Below are 20213 nucleotides of genomic sequence, written 5' to 3'. Positions count from 1 at the left end.
GACCATTATTTTCTTTAATTCATGACAGTTCTGTATTTAGTTCGCTCTGAGGCCTTCATACCATAAGTGTAAGATTTGCGTGTCCAGGGCGAAAACATCGCACAACTATAGACTGTTTACCTAGTTCCTTTCAGTCGCGCCAACTCAAAATTGCGAACCATTCAAAGAAGAGATAGAAAAAACTTGCTATTATCATTAGACTTTAAAAAATAAAACCACAGTCACTCGTTACTTGGCCTAAACTAATCAATGGACTTTGAAAGGAGTTTCTTTGTCGGCAACGCAACGGGGCCCCACTAAACAAAATTGATCCGAACCTCGGTGGACGAACTGGACGTGCATGCGCCCCTCCTCAGCATCACCATTGCTTTCATCTCATTGTCCGTCCGAAAAGTCGGCCTAGCTGTCTTCATCCGCCGAATTCTCATACCAAACTGTTTTTGTTTTCATCTTACAAGGGTTCTGCAATGGTCGTAGGCGAGGGAGGCAATGCCAACACCAGGCCTACCGCCTCAGAGCGGGCTGCTGCTAGACGCCGGCTTGTCCGCAAGGGGACCAAAAGCTGTTGGGAATGCCGCCGGCGCAAGATCCGGTGCATTTTCGACGAAAGCGGCCCCCGCGACACGTGTCGTACATGCTGGCAAAAAGGAGCGCCATGCATCAGCCAGGAGTTTCTGGAGGAGGACGCCAAAAACACCCAAGTCCCGGCCGGAAGCTTGGGTGACCGGCTCGGCCGGGTTGAGCGGCTCATGGAGCAGTTGGCCCAGCGGGTGGATGGACTTGATAACCCGATATCAGATTGCCCCGAGCAGAAACCCCAAGAGAGCCGTACTTCGATACCACGCCCTCCTATCACCGCTTGCTCTCCTGCACTGTCAGTGCACACTGACGATGAATTTGTCAAAACGGATCATCAGGCCGCTCGGGGTCTTTCATTTGAGTCGAATCAAGGCACTTCAAAGGTATGGGCATTTTCTGAACTATATTTTAGTGATGGTATCGTTGACTAGTATCTTGTCTCCGTAAGACAACACTGCAAAGTTTGCCAAACCTTGCACATGAGCCGCAAGCTTTCCTCGACCGAGACTGTTCCGCCCGCTTCTCGACCAACGCCCAGCTTGTGGCTTTGACAAGGCGACTCACTGCTGCTATTCCGTCAGAAGAAGAGTGCCAGGCTATCTACAAATTATACTCCGACGCTGACCTTATATTCCAATTGATCTTCACCCCGCATTGTTTTCTGGAATCACTCAAACCGCAGTCCGTGGAGCAGTTCATGAACTCCCTTAGAGAGCCTATGCATCCAGTTCTGCTGGCCAAGAAAATGCTAATGTTGTGTACCATGCTACAAAGAGTCCCCTCGACGCATGTCGGGGACCCGGCTGCGTTGAAACCCTCTTCTCAAATCATGGAGCGGCTCGCGGAGACTGCAATCTCCGTGGTGTGTGACAACATCACACTGATGGGGACCATTGAAGCTCTGGAGTGTCTTGTCCTACAGACCGTGTACCTGGCAAATGGTGGAAATCCAAGACTCGCGCTATTAGCCTGCCGACGCGCCGTATCGGTGGCACAGCTTATGGGCATTCATCGGCCGCACGACCCGGCCAGCATCGAAACCATCAGCCCAGACGCCCCTGCCGAAACTGGATTCGTGTGGTTCCGTATTTTGTGCCTCGAGCGGTTTACATGCTTGCTTCTAGGGCTTCCCAGCAGCACACAAGAGTCAGCGACGGTCCCCCAGGAAACGACGCAGTCTTACATCGACAGCCACCCCCTCGGAAGACTCGAGTGGGTGCATTGCAAAATTGCTGCGAAGATCATCCAACGAAACGAGCAAGCTTCTGGCGTTTCCAACATGGACACTACTCACGCTCTCGATCTCGAGCTGCAGGTGGCAGCGGCAACCATGCCTCCCAGGTGGTGGTCTGTCCCTGATTTCAGCAAGCGTCACGACGGCCACATGGGATTGGTGTGGAGAAGTCTACAGCTGTGTAACCAGCTGTTCCATTTCTTCCTCATCATCGAGGTTCATCTTCCGTTCATGCTGCGCCATTCCAAGGATGGCGCCGCCAACAGCAGCAGAATGGCCTGCGTGGACGCAAGCCGAGAGGTTCTCGCCCGGTTCATCCACATCCGCAGCGCCAGGGGGGTCTGCAGCTTCCCTGATGCCGCCGACTTTTTTGCTCTGATCGCGGCCATGACGCTCATGCTGGCGCACATCGACGCCCGGAGGCGCGACCGGGGCAACGACGTTTTGGCTCACCAGCGCCACACAGATCGCGACAAGGTCGAAGAGACGCTGGAATTTATGCGCGAAGGAAGCTCCAAGTCTACAGACATGTTATCTATGAAGAGCGCTGATGTCCTCCGAAGCCTGCTGGACATCGAAGCTGATGCCGCCAGGGGCTCGACTTTCACAGCGAGTCTGAGTTCGAAGTCGACACCGGCATACTGTGGAATTGAAGAGGAGAGGGCCGAGGGGTCTCGAAATATACTGCAGCTCAAAATACCTTGCTACGGCACGGTAACCATCTCGCCCGATGCACCTCCATCTCGACAGCCGTGGATGCCACCGGATCGAGCCCACCAATGGGCCCCACCGGCAAATCCAACTTTGGGAAGCATCAGCACTGCCGCCCCGACCGATGCGGGTTATCTCACAACAGCAGTCTTGGATGATGAACCAGTGACAAGAAAGGATAAGACAGCAGGCTCAACAAATCACGACCAAGGCCTACAGGTAGACCCGTACGCAGATGGGAAATGGCTCTTGGATTATGGAAATCCCCCATTGTTTGGCCCCGTAATTGCCACTGGTGTTGAAGACTGGCCTTTTCAAGGCGTCGATGCTGCATTCTTCGACAGCATGATTAGAGGCTTTGAAGGGTCTGATCCCTCTAATTGAGGCATAGGCGCCTGTTCACAGGGACAATTCGATACTCAGATTGGCTTCTATTCTGCCATAAGATGAATTAGACTGTTTTATTTGGAGTTGTTCTATTCTTGGATATGAGGGGGATTATATCAAGTACCCGACGCTGTTTGCGGGTATGCATTGATACATCCAGCCGTAACCGACGCTATGCCACCAATGCGTATGGCTTATCGAAACAGTCATCCCAACAGTCCTCTGCAGTCGGCCAAAATCTCTCAAGCACGTCTATTGTAGCTAACGGCAAGTAAATGCCCAGCCCTCGACTTTCCTCCCTCAATCGCCTGACAACAAACGACCGTGTCGCAGCACCGGCCCTCTTCGCCTCGAAACCGGCCACAACAAGCGGCCACATTGCGCAACTTTTCGTTAGCTGGGAGGTGGCAGAGTACTCAAGGAGATCAAAGAGTCTGCTGAAATGGGTCGCCTTCACGGTCTCCCATCCTGCGGATATGGAAATCACGCCGACGCTCTCAAGAGACGAGAGGGCATACAGGACCACGGCGGATTGATATAATCGCGCCATTGTCAGGAACTCCTCCTGCGACTCAATTTTTGTCTCGCACCAAAGCTCTGGGGAGAAGCCGAGAACTCGCCCCAGGAGGTCGTTTGCTTTGGCAGTAAGCAGGCGCATGTCCGCAGACTCTTGGTGGGCTGCCAAGAACCGGAGACGGTTGATGCATATGATGTCAAGGAACAATTCTAGAGGACAAGGGAGGAACGGATAGTATCCAATATTGAAAAGTTCCCCAATGAAGCCCCTCATTTCGAAATCGAGGACTGGCGCCACCTGGTCATGCGCGGGGCTGGTTGAATTCGCAAGGATTTCGATGCTATCGATCACAGTTAATTCAGCAACAGATAAGGCAACGATGAGTAAGCAATAAAAATGAGGATGCTACTCACATCTTGCAGAAGAGGAGTAGCATCTGTAGATGCGGCGCGGATTGGCAGAGCTGTTTCAAACCACCCCGCATGGCGACCATTGTCATGAATCCGTTCAAGTGGTACCGCCAATTGGTCATCGTCATAGACCCCATGAGCTAAGGGGGAGGGGTTAGTTTGTGGATACTGAGAAGGGGCGCATAAACGTACATCGGCATACATAAATACTATCACACCAGCCATTGTGATATCAGAGCTTCGGGTTAGTTTGTTTGCGACGCTTTCGTTCAAGACGCTGATGGCGTTACACCGATGCTGATGGAAGCGCGATTTCACTTCGGCCATGTAGGGGTCGTTCTTCTTCCGCGCTAGACGAAACATGTAGTGGTCGATGGCCATGGCGGTCAGAGTATGCTGCAGACAAGGCCCGACGTAGTGGATAACCGTCACAGGTACGAGGAAAGGACTGTTTGTCAACTGATTTGTTGCAAAGGACGGGTATATGTTCTCATTCCCTGTGGTGATACATCAAGCGGCTGTCAGTGTGTATGTTGCAATGGGGTCTCCTTAATGCCTTCCCGCTACATGCGCAGGGGGCGAAAGGGGGGGATATGACTTACAGTAGAAAGTAGCCTCAACGATGTCGCACGTTTCCGTTCGCAGCTCATGTCCGGGGAAGATGTGAACCAACTGCTCCTGGGGGGAGGCTCGCTCGGAATCAGTGTCATCGTTCTTCAATCCGTTCGTGGCACCGTTGCCTTTCCCGTTTGGAGGGTTCTTCCGTTTCCAAGTCCGCATCTTGACTTTGCCGGGGGCCAGCCAAGTTAACGGTTTCTTGTCCTCATAACCGGGACAAACCAGGCCTTTGGATTTGCATTTCCCGCAAATGGGCCGTGCCGAGTCGCAGACGACTCGCCGGCGCTGGCACTCCCAGCACTGTCGCCGCGCATTGTCGTCCAGGGTTTGGGACGGCGCCGCCGTTGCTAGCGCCAGTCGTCGAGATACGGAAGACATTGTTCGATCCTAGCGTACGATCGACGGATACGTTTTGGGCTATTGCAGGTCAGCGTGATGGTACAATTGTGTGTACCTGACCGGTTAGGGGAGGTGGTTTATACTACGGGATGAACAGAGGGTGGATCACGGCTTGATGGAGATGCTGTGGGTAGAAACTCGGACGGGGTAGAGGTCTTGGCCATCTTATTATCCTAATCAGGTAAGGCGTAGGCAGCCTCCATAACTCGGCCACACAGTTGCGTTGGTGTCAGCGATCAGCCCCAGCCGGGCAAGGGAATAACGCGGGCGGATGAGCCCCGAATGTCGCGTATGGTGGCAGAAGCCAGGCTTTCCCTGCCTCGTCTCGTGAACTCGCAAATACTGTGAATGCTTCCAACCTCTCAATGGTCACCAGACCCAGAGTTGCTTGTTAAGAGCCGACCTACCTCGGAGGCTAATCCTTCAGGACCGGTGACACATTGTATTCCGCCTGGGTGAGCATTTGCCTCTAGGTTGGGCGTATGAATGGCGAGGGCACATGCAGGACATGTTTTGGGCCGCTGAGGATTTGATGCACAGGATCCCAAGTGCATCGGATCAACCCAGAGATGCTTCCCGTGAATAGGTTCAAAGATAACCTCAGAAGACATTGATTTGCGGGCAATCTTCAGCAAATTTCCGATAGTATATAGAGGCACTGGCGAACATCAGCCCCCATCGCAATATCCGCATTCGGACATTGATCGAAATCGCAAGCGCCGATGGTTTAGTGGTAAAATTCTCCGTTGCCATCAAGCAGCGTCGGGGAGCCGGGGGTTCGATTCCCCCTCGGCGCATCTTTTTGATTTTTTTCGACTTCCAACTAACTATTGCCCCTTTTGTGACTCTTTGAAACATGATATACCGCTTCCAGTATACCTCTCCGTCTCCAGGTCGCCGGCGAAGGCATAATGCGCGCGGGATCGACAAGGTTGGCAGCGCTTTAAGAAACAGAAACGGCCTTGCCCCTGAAGAACGCATCATCAATGTTTCGAGAACCAGTTTCCTAGGCATGGGGTATTAGTGGTAACGATGTCAACCTAGCCAAGCGCATACTATTGTACAAAATAGTGCGTGTGAGCTGTTGGACGTTGAAATAGACGGAGGATGTCTTTGCGCCTTGCCGGTTGGGGCGCAGTATTAAACCTGCACCAGCTTGACTCTAAGACTTTAGCGTATATCAATATCCGGGTGTCGCTAGATGCCACAGTGTTCAGCGACGTTGACGCTAAACAGAAGATGGCTTAGAGCTCCTCTGTAGACTGCAAGCCATGCCACCTACAATACGGGGTAGGTGGGTAGTAGTGCACGTCCGTTGCATGCTATCGCAACCCCGTTTGGTCTGGAGTTGTAGTCAGAGAACTCGGTTTCTGATGGTACCAGACCAGTCGACGAACAGTGCTCAAACTTGGTGAGCTTATACATAGGCAGTTCACCAAATTGTCGTCTGATGTTGTAATTGGGATGATATTGGGTCATTCAGCACTGTCATCCCAGGTACGCACACTGTTTAGAACTGCAGCTGAAAAACATGGGGCAAAAATAAAAAGAACCCCCCGCTTCGTCGACAAACTCGGCAACCCTGGAGGTGGGGAAAACCCCAAGGGTTTGTAAGGCCGGGACGACCCTCGACCTTTACCTCTGCTACCGGGCGAGTTCCTACCATCTCGTACGAATGGCGCTACATTGCAGGCATCAATCACGTATGATTTCAGCCCGCGAGGGCCGTGCTCAGTCACAGCAAACCTGGTTCCTTGCAGCCCTGTTCTTGCATCCCTGCGAAGAGGCTTCACGGGGAGACTTGCCTTTGTGTTATTGTTTCCAACATGGGAAAAAAATGGCCGCCTAGAATCCGGGACCGAAGGTGGCATCAGTTGGTTCTCATCCCTGTCCGATGTGCAGAACTCCATCGGGAGAGCCGGCCATGGCGACCGAGCACCGATAGGGACTTGAATTCTGATCAGTCACCAATCAAATTTTATCATCCCCCCTGGAGTGCTCGGATATTCAGCCCACTCGCCCCATCTGACCTGAAATAATTAGACCGGAATGGTCGGGGTGGTGAGCCTTCCTTGCCTTCGAATTGCGCAAACTCGCTTGCGCCATGCTGTGGATATTATGCAAGACCGAACGCTTTGACAATAGACACTCATAACCAGGAACGGCTTCCGCCGGCCAAGACTCCGGATCGAGTGTAGCCATGAACTCAAAACATGACTCGACTTCGTACTGAGAGTGCGATACGGAAGCGCCATATCGGCGGCTGTGAGACTCCTGAAATCCTCATGTCTCATTATCCATCCTAGTAACTGACTGCTATCAATGCGCCAAAGTACAATCGCAGGGCGGAGAAGCCAGGCGGTCGCTCCATGCCTATGAGCCGCGCGTTACATTCCATCTTCTCGCCGGGTATTTGACACCTTTTTTTATATTATCACGACCCCCCTAACGCGCAGGCACTTCCCGATCGGCCTGTTTGGAACCAGCCAATCCCATTCACAAGGAAGGTTGTCTTGCCGCTCTCTTCGTTGACGATTCGGGAGAGTCACTGTCCGCATCCTCCTCGGATATCCAAAAATCGGTTCTCTTCTGAATACCGGGTTCCAGCGGAATGTCGCTGTGGTCACTCTTCGACAAGGAAGGCCTGCGTTCTGAACGGATGTAGGTATCGGTGGCGTCGGAGTTGTCTCCGTGCAGTCTGCTGTTTTTGTAGGCGGATCTAGACTGATGAGACGCGCCGCCCGAGTTTACGTAGGCTGATGGATGTGTGGTGGCCTTCTTCTCCCCGAAGAAATAAAAGAACATCGAGCGGGAAAGAGCAAGGTTTCCTGCGATAATGCCTAGGTAAAGCTCGAGGTTTGACCATATTGCGGTCACGGCGTAGACGTCTAAAAGGAAATCTGTCAGTCGTTGACTCCTGAAAACTCTTTTGACATGATGGAATACGCACAACTCAAGTCGGAAGTTACAAGGCCAAGCGAGGCGGCTCGCGCGATGCCGAAGCCAGTTGCGCTGCCGATGCTGTTAGCAAAAGAGGCCAAGTAGAAAAGGGTGCGAGTCAACCAACATTAAACCGAGACTCATCAGTCCTCCGACTGACAACTTGGTTGACAGAGGGATACGAACTTGCCAGACAACCACTAGGGGCAAGAACGAGCACAGCAAGTCGGTCAGGACAGAATAAGCTGGATTCTGAGTTAGCGCTTTTCTTTGAATGCATGTGCTACCTTGTTGACTTACAGATCGTCAAGTAGATCGAGTATATTCTGATTTTGGAGTCCCAGCACTTGCCCACTCCAGTCCAGTACGCCTCAACGGGATCGCACTCGGCCAGCAAGATAATGATAACGCCGAAGTTGGTGACGGCCAGGCCAGCCATGACAGCCCACAAGGAGTATTTCAACCTGCTGGAATTCTTGATGCGCAGCAACAGAAGCATGATGGAGCACTTCAGGAGGCAGATGCTGGCGAAGAGGAGAATCTGTGCAAACCACCCGAGCATGTTGTTGTGGACATAGGCGTCAGTTGAGATGTACCATCTATGCCTCCCATTACCGGACTGTCCCTGGGCGCACTGAACGCCATATCTAACGATGCCGAGGCAGGCGACAAGCGCCATCAAGTAGTCGTCCCATCCCAGGTGCCGTAATGAGAATCGAACGTATAGACGGAGCGACGTGGTGAAAATGACGAAAAATATCAGCACGCCTGAGATGCTTAGGAGAAGTGGATTGACATTCTCGTCCGGCGGCAGCGGGTTCGGAGGGGTAACGGCTGGCATCATCGATGACTAGAGAATTTCAATCAATTCAGACCCGGTGGCCTGAAATGCCAGCAAGGAACGAGGGTGTTGTGTGCCAGGAAATGGGCCATGCGCTGGTAATTGTACGAGATTGAAGTAGGGGGCCACCGGGTAGGACCCATGAGTTCTCTACAGGGCAACGAAGGCGGCGATCGCCAAGACTTGCATTTGGATGACAGCTCGTTTCCCCCAGACTTTTAACGAACCATAAAAATAAGAACGGAGGTTTGGCCGACTTAAGAGCTGCGACGAAACCCAAGAGGCTAGAACGGCGAGAACCCGTAGCCCTGCATGCATGGTTGAGTATCGATGCAAGGAGGAGGTCAAGGCACCACGGCGCATATGTCTCAGATGCGCGAGGAGCCCGGAGTCCCGCGCCTCCCGCAAGGCGGGTGGTATGGGAGGGTGATTTGATGCTTTGCGCGCCGCGGCCCTGATGCCGGCGGCAAAGCTTCCTTTCTTCCAGAGACATGCCTTCTTCATTTACCCGGATGATGCTACATGCCGACTACGGGAGCTAGATCGGCGGCCAAAGAGGTTGTGCGCGGTTTGATTATCTTAATGTGTGTATAAGAGTGATCGGCGTGTCTTACATGGAAAGACGGGCCCTATATTCGTACAAAAATAAGTATAAGGGATCTCCCGCCCAAGTATTTGTGAAAGAAGGCTGGGAGGGGGCGGCTTCTGTGCTTCTCTTTGCGTCCCTGTCAGCTTTTTTGGAAGCAAATCGAGTTTGAGCGACCTCAATTCCGCTCTCGGTAAGGATCTCATGACAACCCCTGGACTCGTGTGGGTTCTCTTGCATCAGCTGTACATCTGACAGGCTGTAGGCCAATGCGCAATGTGCCGCAAGTTGCGCAAGGGGTAAAAACGATGCCCGGGGTTGTGGATTTTTGCCAATGTTAATAAGCGATTCGGCCTAACTATCTGGTTGAGTAATTTTGATGGCAATCACCTTCCTCCTTAGACTCTACGATCCGTCTTCTGGTGCTTCTATACACCAGGTTTACATTACTTGGTCAAGAGATGTAGTTGGTAGCTACGAGACGAACTGCTAGATGGTCACAAAGTATATCGGTAACCGAGAGGCAAGCGGCAGCTTTTCTGCTCTCCTGTGAAGGCGAGAATGAATGTTCCGGTTGTGCAAGTGGAGGGCGAACGGGTTTGGTGGAGATGAATGCCAGGGTCATCAGGGGTATCCCAGTGACCTCGCACCCCCTCCACTGTAGTGATTGCGAGGTTCGTGAGGCCACCGGGTGGGAAAAAAGATTAACATGCCGCCCTCTGTTGGCCTTTGAGGTTTTGACCTTGAAATCTCAACCAATGTGCCAATGGTTCTATGTCTAAGATCCCGCAGGCTTAGGTTGAGGCTCTGCTGCCATTTTTTGAAGTTCTGTTTCCTTTTTCCCTGTTCTTTTTAAGAGAGATTCAGCAGCTTCATTCAACAGAGCATACCAACAGAGAGTGGCACACCACCCTCGCTTCACATTACCTTTTGCGCGGGTTGCGCTCGTTACGCTACAAAAATTCTGCGAGGACGGGGAAGGGCTGGGAAATACCGTTGTCAATGCTCCAACAGAGGCGGAGTTAAGTGGGATAATTTGCCAATTGGCCAAGGCGGATGGATGATTTGCCCAGACAAGGCCGGGTCAAGCTGTCAGATGGGGCTGGCAAGCATACCCCTGAGTCATGATCCTGTTCCGGGAGAATATCCGGTCGGCGCAGCTCCGCTGTCGCCAACAGTTTCCGCACCGGAAGGCGATGTTGATGGCACGGTAACATTGCCGGTCATGGCCAGACCACCGACAGCCCGTTGGTACTTGCTGAAAGTGATGGCGTTGCTGTTCCTTCTAGCTATCCCTAACTGGTGCAGCGCGCCATGCATAAGCGTTTAACTTTTCATCTTTATTTCCCCGTCTTTCCCCTCCTTCGTTGGGCAAGACAGTCCATGTGTCTTCAAGGCGTGTTGAGCAAGCGTTAGTAGCTTGTGTACCATTACCAAGCGCTTACGCTATTGTGTTATCGCTACGATTTCGCCTCCAGTCGCACACGTATATGAAGATGCTCGGCACTCTCCACTGATGAACGGTACGCCATCGGGGCTGAGAGACGGCGACCTGGGGTGAAGACAAGGGTATTTCTGGGTCGCCTGTTCAATGCCCAGCGCAGTTGCGTGGACGAACAGGCCTACTATGGGTTAATATCCGCATTATTGACATACGACTTTCATTTGACGATTTGGGGGCTGCGTACAAAAGGGTAGGCTCAACCCATTCTGCATAGACGACGCACGCCACCGTCCGCCCTCCCTGCACCGTGTCATCCAGGACGTTTCCGAAAGGCCTGACGTGCAGATATCACGCACACCGGGCTGAGCTTGTGTTCCCCGTTTCTTTGTGTGCTCAGAGGATTTAGTTTGCTTAGCCTCGTCTTCCCAACCTTGTATTCTCTACAATTGTGGAAAGATCGCTGCACCGTCCTAGCCATGCTTGTCAAATCGAGTTTCGCCCTTGCGTCCGCGGCGGCCCTTGTTTTAGGTGCACCCGCGTCGCAGCCCTGCGGGGAAGCCTACGATTATGTACGTTGCGTCTGTTCTTTGACCTTGACGTCGCTTCCCTTACGGGACCTCTCTACTCACGGTCCTTTTCATGCTTAATCACGACGATAGACCCTGGGACATGACTCACTGACATCGCGCTAGATCGTCGTCGGCGGTGGGACTGCGGGAGTGGCTGTCGCTGCCCGCCTCAGCGAGGGTCTCCCTGCCTCTAAGATCCTCCTCATCGAGGCTGGACCCGCGGCCTGGGATGAGCCGAAGATCAATGTCCCTGGCATGAAGGGTTCGACGCTGCTCACCAAGTACGACTGGAACTTCACCACCGTGCCACAGACCAATGTCAATAGCCGGACCTTCACTGTGAACCGAGGCAAGGTCCTCGGCGGCAGCTCCGCCCTCAACCTCATGTCCTATGACAGGGCTGCCGTTGCCGAGTATGACAGCTGGGAGGATCTCGGTAACCCAGGGTGGAACTGGGAGACCATGATCGCCGCTATGAAGAAATCGGAGACCTTCACCGGTATCAACACGGATACGTATGGATCCGAGGGCGTCGGTGACAGCGGCCCGGTCAAGGCTGTCATCAATCGTATCATCCCTGAGCACCAGAACACGTGGATCCCGACGATGAACTCTCTGGGAATCGAGACTAATTTGGAATCGCTCGGCGGAAACCCGCTTGGTGTGATGTATCAGCCAAGCAGCATCGACCACGAGCATTACAACAGGTCATACAGTGCTAATGCTTACGTCCCCATCGCCGGTTCCAATCTGAGGATCTTGTCTGACACGACGGTTGCAAAGATTAACCTTGAGAAGGTTGGAACCGAACAACTGGCCACGGGAGTGACTCTCCAGAATGGAACCTTGATCCGGGCTCGACAAGAGGTTATTTTGTCTGCTGGTTCCATCCAAAGCCCTGGACTGCTGGAGCTGTCGGGTATCGGACAAGCTTCGGTTCTCAATGCCACTGGCATCCAGCAAGTCATCGACCTCCCTGGCGTCGGCGAGAACCTGCAAGACCACCTCCGTATCCAAAGCTCTTATCAGCTGAAGCCCAACTATACTTCTTTCGACATCCTCCGCAGCAACGCCACTTACGCTGCTGAGCAGTTGGCCCTTTGGAATGCTGGCGAGGTCTCGCTCTACGACTATACCGGCAGCGGTTACACATTCACCACCTGGGCACAGGCGCTCGGTGACGATTCGCGAATGGTGTCCCTTGCAAAGGAAGCCGCCGGCGAAGACCCGAGCGTTGTTGACAAGAAGAAGTTGGAGTTCTTGTCCGACCCCTCCATTCCCCAACTTGAAGTCATTTTCTCCGACGGATACACTGGTCTCAAGGGCTATCCCGCGTCCACCTCGCCCCTCTTTGGCAAGGGCTTCGTCACCCTCATCGCAGCCATCATGCATCCCATGAGCCGCGGCAACATCCACATCAACCCCCTGGACAAGACTGGCAAGCCCGTCATTAACCCCAACTACTTCGCTCACGAGCACGATCTCGAGGCCGCCATCCAGGCTATCAAGTACTGCCGGAAGATCGCCACAACGGAGCCCATGAGGTCCATCTGGGACAACGAGTATGAGCCCGGCTTGGATGTTGTGCAGACTGATGAGCAGTGGAGGCAGTTCGCCCTCAACACTACGCTCAGCATCTTCCACCCGGTCGGAACTTGCTCCATGCTGCCGAAGGAGGATGGAGGTGTCGTCGACACCAACTTGAAGGTGTACGGCACATCAAACCTGCGCGTTGTCGATGCTAGCGTTATTCCCCTCCTCATCTCTGCCCATGTTCAGACTGCCGTTTATGGTATCGCTGAGATCGCGGCTGAGCGTATCATCGCTGATGCCAAGAAGAACGCATGAATGGAGATACGATAAGGCAGTAGTCGTCTCCAAGGACTCGGCTAAGTTGTATTCTTTTAATTTTAATGATAGTATCCATCAACCAGATAGTCAGCTATACCGCACCCCGCGGCCTAGGGGTTCGGGGGTCAAGCCTTACTACCACAATCTACCAAGTTCATGAGGCTTTGAAGCAATTTTACGTGATTTTTGAGCATAACTTCTCTTGTGAAGGTAACTAGGTGTAGATTATCGCCAGACTCGGTACTCGGAAAGCGGTCACACCGCGTCAGCCCATTGCACAAACGGAAGCATCCACACGCGCCAAAAAAATTCTGCACAGCAAGCTATGCGGCGTATACCCAAGTGTCTTTTTCAAGAATGAATATGCTAATGGCAACAGTTCTGGTGCAGGAGTACAGCAAGCGACCGGAGGAAATATTCGTCTTTGGCTATGGAACCACAGAACCTGAGCTTCTCACGGATATCAAAGTCTGCAGTACTTACAGCACTATGAAATCAAGACTCGGAAGTCAGAATTCACATTAATCAATGGCCCTGTGGCGTTAGTTAGCAGATTAAGAAGTTAAATAGTATTAATCTCTCTCCCGATCGACGACCGCCCACACCTCCTTATTTACTGAGAGCCAACAAGTTTCTCGATTGTACATAAACGCTAATGAACGAGTTATTGGGCCACATATCACTTTGGTTTTCCTGTCGCAATCGGCCATGGCATGCTTGAATTAGAATAGGTGTGTTATAAAAAAACCCGGAAAGTTAAGGTGCTTCACTGAGGTTCCAGTGGACGAACAATACTATTAAGGACCGTTCCCTGGGGCGATGTAAGTCCCCAACCAGGTTCACTAAATCACCGCATTTTCAGAGGGCAAATTGTAATTGAAGAATTGTTCATGTGGTTTTATTTACGGAAGGAAGGAAACTTTATACAGAAGGTAGTCTAGAACGAAACATGTACGTTGAAAAACAGCCCCGAGAGGACTTGTACTATCAACCGCACTTATACCTGCTACGACAGCGTCCACTCAGCACTTGAGGGTCAATCATCTAGTGCAGGTGCACGCGGCGTCTGTGGCGCATGGACTGGCGAACGGATCTCTTGGTCGATCCGGTGCACTTGGTGGGCTCCGGAGCGGTCGAGTTGGAGCCAGTCACGGTGTAAGCGGCGATCTTCTCGGCAGCGTGCTCGGCGGTGATCATGATGATGGACTGGGTGTTACCAGTGGGCAAGTCGGGGTGGATAGAGGCGTCGACGACGAACAGGTTGTCAGTGCCGTAGACCTTGGTGTTGAGGTCAACAACGGCAGTGCCGTCGGCCTGGCGACCATCGTCGGTACCCATTCTGGCGCTACCAACCCAGTGGTCACCGCTGATCATCTTGGCGGCGATGATGTCGTCAACAGTGGCACCGGGAGTGACGTACTTGAGGGTAGAGTTGCTACCGCTGGTGAGGTCCAGCCAGTACTGAACGAAGTCAGACATGGCCTTGCGGTCCTCGGTGTCGATCAACCACGGCTTGGTGTTGAGGACGGTGTTGCCGGAGGCAGTGATGCCGAGCTCACCGAGGGTGCTGGTGCCGTGGGTCAGGAAGGTGCGGACGGTGATGATACCGTTGGCCATGGCGCTGGCAGTGCCCTGGAGGTAACGCGTGCGACCGTCGGCGCCCTCAGCGGAGGTCCAGAGGTGCATACGCTGAGCAGCCTGCGTGATGGGGCCGGAACCCTGCTTGTAAAGCGCCAAGTCACCGTCGACAGGGTCGGAGGCGATGGCGTTGAAGCCGTAGGCGGTGAAGTTGGAGTTGGCGTTGAACTGAAGCATGACCTGGGCGTGGTCCTGAAGGTGGTGGCCGACGGGGAGGTCGATCCAGTCAGCTTGATCGGGAAGGGTAACGCCGGTGGACGCAGCGCCCGACTTGACAATCTCCAGAGCATCGGAGCGACCGATACCAGAGTTCCAGAGGACACGGGGGGAAGACATGGCACCGGCGGCGAGGACAACCTTTCCACCCTGGTTGATCTTGATGATCTGGGTGCTACCATCAGCGGCCTGGGTGAGGACACCGGTGATCTTGCTGCCAGTGCGGATGACCTGGATCACCTTGGTCTCGAGCTTCAGGGTGAAGTTGGGCAGCTGCTGAGCGAAGGGCATGTAGGTGCGAGCGGGACCGGCACGAAGGTTGTTCTTGATGGACCACGAGGGGCGGGAGAAGACAGAGTCCTTCTGGTTGGGAGTCTCAATAGAGTCAACCTCAGACCAGCCCTTGGCGCTCAGGAGACCGGAGAGGACCCTGTAGGTGTAGTCGTCGTAGTACTTGCCGTCCTTGGAGGGCTCGGTAGTACCAGGGTTGCGCTCGTAGAGGCGGGAAGCGGCCTCGGAGACGTCGTCCCAGGCCCAGCCAGTGGGCCAGCGCTGCCAGTCGTGCTCAGGGGGGTGGATGAAGTTGAGTCCGTTGATGGAGCTGGATCCTCCCAAAAGACAGCCGGCAGTGGAAGCAGTGTCACTGCAGAAAGAGGTGCCGGAAATGCTGGTCATGGAGCTACCGAGGGCAGGAATGTCGTAAGGGGTGAGAGTGTCGTTCCAGGGCAGAGCCATCTTGGAGCCCAGAGAAACAGTGTTGGCAGGGCCACGCTCGATGAGGAGAACGCTGGCACCCTTCTCGGCGAGACGCTCAGCAGCGATGATGCCGGCAGGGCCACCACCCACAACGATTACATCGTAGGTAGTGTTAGAGGTGGTGGGCACGGGAATAGTGCTGTTTCCAGGGGTGGGGGTGGTTGTGCCGTTGCCAGGCACAGGAGTGGTCTCAACGGGCTGAGCGTACTTGGACCACTGCTCGAACTTGGCAGACTTGGCACTGGCAATGTCCAGACCGAACTGACCAAAGCCGGCGGAGTGGTAGTTGAGAGCGGCGGTAGAGTCGGAGGCAGGGGAGGGGCTGGTGTCCGAGTAAGCCCAGCCCAAAATGGGAGAGTCGCCAGTCAAGCTCGTCTTGTCGTTGATGCAGCCCTCGCAAAGGAAAGTGTAAGAGAAGTGAGTGCTGTTGACGAAGGTACCGTTGGCAATGGGGGTTGCAGTAACCTCGGTGGCGGTGTAGACGTCGGGGTTGGCGTAGGCGCTGCCCAGACGGAAAGAGGTCTTGATGTCCTCGCCATCGGCCCAGGCAACGAAAAGGAGACCGTTCAACATGCCTCCCTTCAACGAAACGGCACCCCAGTTACCCTTCTCGGAGATGGGAACAACCATCTGACCAATGAAGTCCGTGCCGATAGTTTCGGGAATGGCAATACCGAAGCTGTAGGGGTAGGAGGAGGGCAGGTAGCGCTGGAAGTCGATACCGGTTTGGGGGTCGGTGTAAGCCGTGGCTCGCAGTTGCGCAGCGGCTGATCCAGCAAGCCCGAGGGCTGCTGCTCCGGAGAGTGTGAAACGCATGGTGACAATCGTTTCAAGTTTCTTCTGTTTTCGAGTTTTGGTTTATGGGGTAATGAATGGGTTTGGTTTGTTCAAAGAAAACGAACAAACACAAGAAGAGAGTGTGATAGAGAGAATGAACGTTAACCGCTAGGGTCAACAAAGTGAGAAATGAATGACAAAACACCGTACTAGCGGTGACTCGAAAAAGAAGGAATGCAGCGAAGTTGCAGCTCGACGTTCAAAAAAATGAAGAAGAATAAAATCGAGGCGGTTTTCCGGCTTTGGTATTATATCTCTGTCCCCTTTCCCCCTCTTGCTGAAGGATTACACAAGACGGGAAGGTCCCCACTGAAGCAATTTTCCTTAATCTCATGTTGCCTAAGGGGTACATACAGAAGGGCCGGGGTCCGTGGCGCCAGACGGGGGATGACGAGATTCTCCGTGTTAGTCTCGGCCTTCGGCAGACCCGCTGACCCCGGGATGTGCATCCTTGGGCCTGTTAGGTTGTTTGAAGTAAACCTGTCTGCTATCTTGTGCCAAGCGCGCCAACAGCACGAACCGTCGCGCCGTTTCAAATAAGAATTCTGCCATTGGCAGAACTCACAAACGCGGGCATTATCGCACTTGCAGAAGCCCTCTCCCTATGACGTGCAACGTAATTTGGCCCTCTGTTTTACTGGCATGTGAGACAAGGAGCCCACTGCTTGTAGTCGAGAAGCCTGCAGATGACCAATGTGCTCGATTTATTGCTCTAGGCCTGGAGGTCCCTGGGACTCAGCGCATCCGCGTCCAACCAGTTCGAGCCATCCATCCGTAATAATCTTCGGATGAACTGACCGAAGAGGAGGGGCGGCCGCCGAGTGGATAACGTGGACAATACAACGTTGAGTCTGAATGTAACCAACATGACCCTTTTTTTGGACAAGGAGCAACAGAGAAGACTCCATACCAAATGAGCGAACAATACGCGGAAACTCGAGCGGCAGAGCCTCCCTGCAGACGCCTTTAAATTCATGCACGCCATATGACGCCATGAGGTGATCTTGCTTACCGAGGCCTGTCAAATTCTACTCATCCAACAGACTGTCGGACCCAAGAGCCGGTACTAATGCTGCATCGCCGATCCTAAACGAAAAAGACAGGTTACTGTACTCGAGACTCTCCATCCGCCTCAGGTGGCCTTACCCCATGCGCGCGGTCCACAATTACCCCTCATAAGCTAGAATACAACATTCATAATTGGAGGAATTTGTTTGCGTCTATTAATTGGGGTTTATGGATCCAGATAAATTGATTCCAGCAAGGTGTGTTTTACGCCAGCTGGCTCAAAATTACACCACCACACCACCACAAACATGACTTACCACAACTGGCCTGTTACAGTTCTAAAGGCTTGCTATCTGCCTAGCTTCACAAGACATTTCAGATGCAAAAATATAATTGCTGTAGTTGAAGTCTTGGTGCTCTAGGTTGCATCTACTCTCTGGGATTTATTTTTGTCGGCTGATACAAGGAAAAAGCGGGCGAAATAGCATGGGTGTATGCTTATTAAGACATTGAGTTTGAACTACTTGGCGCTCAGCCTTCAGGGGCTTTACAATGTGAGTGATGCGACACCAAAGTATTAATGGACATGCACTTGACTCGCGATCTAGCCCAATCCATGACAATTGCCAACCGAGCGGTCTGCCAAGCTTTTTGACAAGATCTCTAGCTTAGAAGCCAGGGCCTTTTACGGCTGGAAGGGGTCACTTGTGGGACACTCAGTTTCTCAAATGCGGAAGTGTTGACTAGTTGAAACAAACAACCAAACAACGATTTGCTTATAGAACATTCGTTCGTCCTATATTGTCCCGACAATACTCAGAAGTCTTTCAGCTATCTGTGGCTAATAATGCCGAGACAAAGGTTGAGTCATGATTTACAACCCACCTATCGAGGAACTTTCCTGCTCGTTAGCACGCATGGACGTGAAAGAACGGCTGAATCTCATACGAATGCTACAGGCTCTTTGAAGTGTGGGGCAAATGATTGATCATCTTTATCACGTACTGTTCCACACCCTGTAAAGAATTTCAACCTAGGCCGGACGAGATGATATCGTAATTCTGACGGGGCTTGGTGAAAAGTGAGGATTTCCCGATATATCTAATTTACCATAATGATAGTTGATTGTGATTGAGGATTTTCGGCAGTGTCAATGTTCTCTGTCGCCATATGATATATGCTGCCTTGGTGACGCGTGCAGCCTACCGTAGATGAAGTGTCGGGGGAAAGGGTTGACATAGTCTCAGTCGCTACGTATACAGCAAGAAACACACACTTCACGTGACTGAGTCTCTGATATCCAGAAGAATATACAGTCGTTGTATGTCCTGTTAGACTCTCGATGAGATTCAAGCTAGCTCGGAATCTAAGTATCGGCAGTCAGGAACCCATGCCGCCTTCTTCGTCAAAGGCCGATCACTCTAGCGGTTGATACTGATGTCTATGGAAAGCGAGGAATAGTCGTGTATTCAAGACTCACAGACCACAAAAGAGCAGGCCTAGTGGACACTGATCCGTGGGAATCCGCATTGCTAAGAACTCCTCAATCTCGCAAGGCTCAAAACGAACATTTGTGTGAGACCGTTTCAATTGTGCTTACATGGTTATCAGCAGAACCCGAAGTTTAAAAACAATGAAAATACCATACTGACAGAACGCTTTAGACAACATCAAGGAATAATTCAGGTACTATAAAACGTTGAAAAGGACAAACAGTGATTAAACACCAAGATAGTCGCGAGAACATAAATCACGCCGGTCATTTCGGCTGTAAGCTAGTCAACAGCTCGGTTTCGCTTTCGGGGCTCCATTTTGAAACAAAAGAGGAAATCAATCCCCAGAATCCCCATTATCATACTTAAACTAGCTATTGTACAGCCTCTTTGGATTACAAATTCTTTATGCTTACCAATCTACAGAACAGGCATATATGAATGTAGCTTATATACATTGACATATAACATTCTGGCAACTCGACTATCTCCACAACTTGTATACAATACCTCGAACTTTGAAGTCCTTCAAAGTTTGTATCGGTTGCTTTGCTGCACGTTAAACCTACCACCCGAAAAAGTGAGCGAGCATGTTCACACGAGATTGATCATATCTCTCTAACGCCAGCCAATCTTATAGGAACGAAGCCATGTCGACCCATGATCTCGAAGGCCGAATAGTTCTCGCCTCCATTAAGGAGACTATACATGCGCCAGCCAACGAGATATGGCCGTTCTTGTCAGCTATAGGAGCGGAAAGAATATTGATTCCGGGTTGTACCCGATCATCAGTACTCGAAGGCTACGGGGCGGGCGCTATTCGACGGGTCTATTTTGGCGACGTTGCGTTTGACGAGCGGATCTTGGAGTGTGATCCAAAACAGTACAAGTTAAAGTACGAAGTCATTGACCCGACGCCAAGTCCCGCGAAAGGGGTTGTCGCAGCAGTGCAGCTGCACGCCTCTGGATCAAGTGAGACTATCATCACATGGGTCTCAGGTGCAAAGGTGGTCCCGCCAGAGCATGAAGTTAGTCTGAAAGAACAAGCGTTGGGCTTCTGTCAAGGCCAGGTCGCCTCTCTACGGAGGTTGAGTCAAGCGCAAGCACCACCGGTGTGAAGAGGCGTATTTTGGATCTATCATGGATTTGCGGGGTACAAGTAGTGTTAGCGTACATCGC

General features: G+C 52.4%; 5 protein-coding genes across 5 annotated transcripts; 2 read left to right on the top strand and 3 right to left on the bottom strand.

The window, feature by feature from the left end:
* Nucleotides 1-467: 467 nt before the first annotated feature.
* On the top strand, nt 468-2908 carry EsH8_IX_000933 (uncharacterized protein; the record flags this gene model as incomplete). The annotated part of the gene is made up of 2 exons (XM_083267269.1): nt 468-962; nt 1028-2908. 2 exons carry the CDS (start codon nt 468-470, stop codon nt 2906-2908), a joined length of 2376 nt encoding a protein of 791 aa, XP_083130834.1.
* Nucleotides 2909-3083: 175 nt separating this feature from the next.
* Nucleotides 3084-4834, bottom strand: EsH8_IX_000932 (uncharacterized protein; the record flags this gene model as incomplete). Its single annotated transcript, XM_083267268.1, has 4 exons — nt 3084-3768; nt 3842-3978; nt 4031-4335; nt 4441-4834. The coding sequence occupies 4 exons, from the start codon at nt 4832-4834 to the stop codon at nt 3084-3086; spliced, it is 1521 nt and encodes a 506-aa protein (XP_083130833.1).
* Nucleotides 4835-7351: 2517 nt separating this feature from the next.
* On the bottom strand, nt 7352-8639 carry EsH8_IX_000931 (uncharacterized protein; the record flags this gene model as incomplete). Its single annotated transcript, XM_083267267.1, has 4 exons — nt 7352-7743; nt 7806-7867; nt 7923-8040; nt 8096-8639. The coding sequence occupies 4 exons, from the start codon at nt 8637-8639 to the stop codon at nt 7352-7354; spliced, it is 1116 nt and encodes a 371-aa protein (XP_083130832.1).
* A 2503-nt stretch (nt 8640-11142) lies between these two features.
* EsH8_IX_000930 (GMC family oxidoreductase) lies at nt 11143-13083 on the top strand (the record flags this gene model as incomplete). Its single annotated transcript, XM_083267266.1, has 2 exons — nt 11143-11235; nt 11359-13083. 2 exons carry the CDS (start codon nt 11143-11145, stop codon nt 13081-13083), a joined length of 1818 nt encoding a protein of 605 aa, XP_083130831.1.
* Nucleotides 13084-14130: 1047 nt separating this feature from the next.
* Nucleotides 14131-16512, bottom strand: EsH8_IX_000929 (uncharacterized protein; the record flags this gene model as incomplete). Its single annotated transcript, XM_083267265.1, has 1 exon — nt 14131-16512. One exon carries the CDS (start codon nt 16510-16512, stop codon nt 14131-14133), a length of 2382 nt encoding a protein of 793 aa, XP_083130830.1.
* Between the last annotated feature and the right edge of the window lie 3701 nt (nt 16513-20213).

This window comes from Colletotrichum jinshuiense, chromosome 9, assembly GCF_051148585.1.
Source record: "Colletotrichum jinshuiense chromosome 9, complete sequence".
NCBI classification, from domain to species: Eukaryota; Fungi; Ascomycota; class Sordariomycetes; order Glomerellales; family Glomerellaceae; genus Colletotrichum; species Colletotrichum jinshuiense.
Note: the sequence above shows the minus strand (reverse complement) of the source record. Positions and strands in the feature narration are given on the sequence as shown.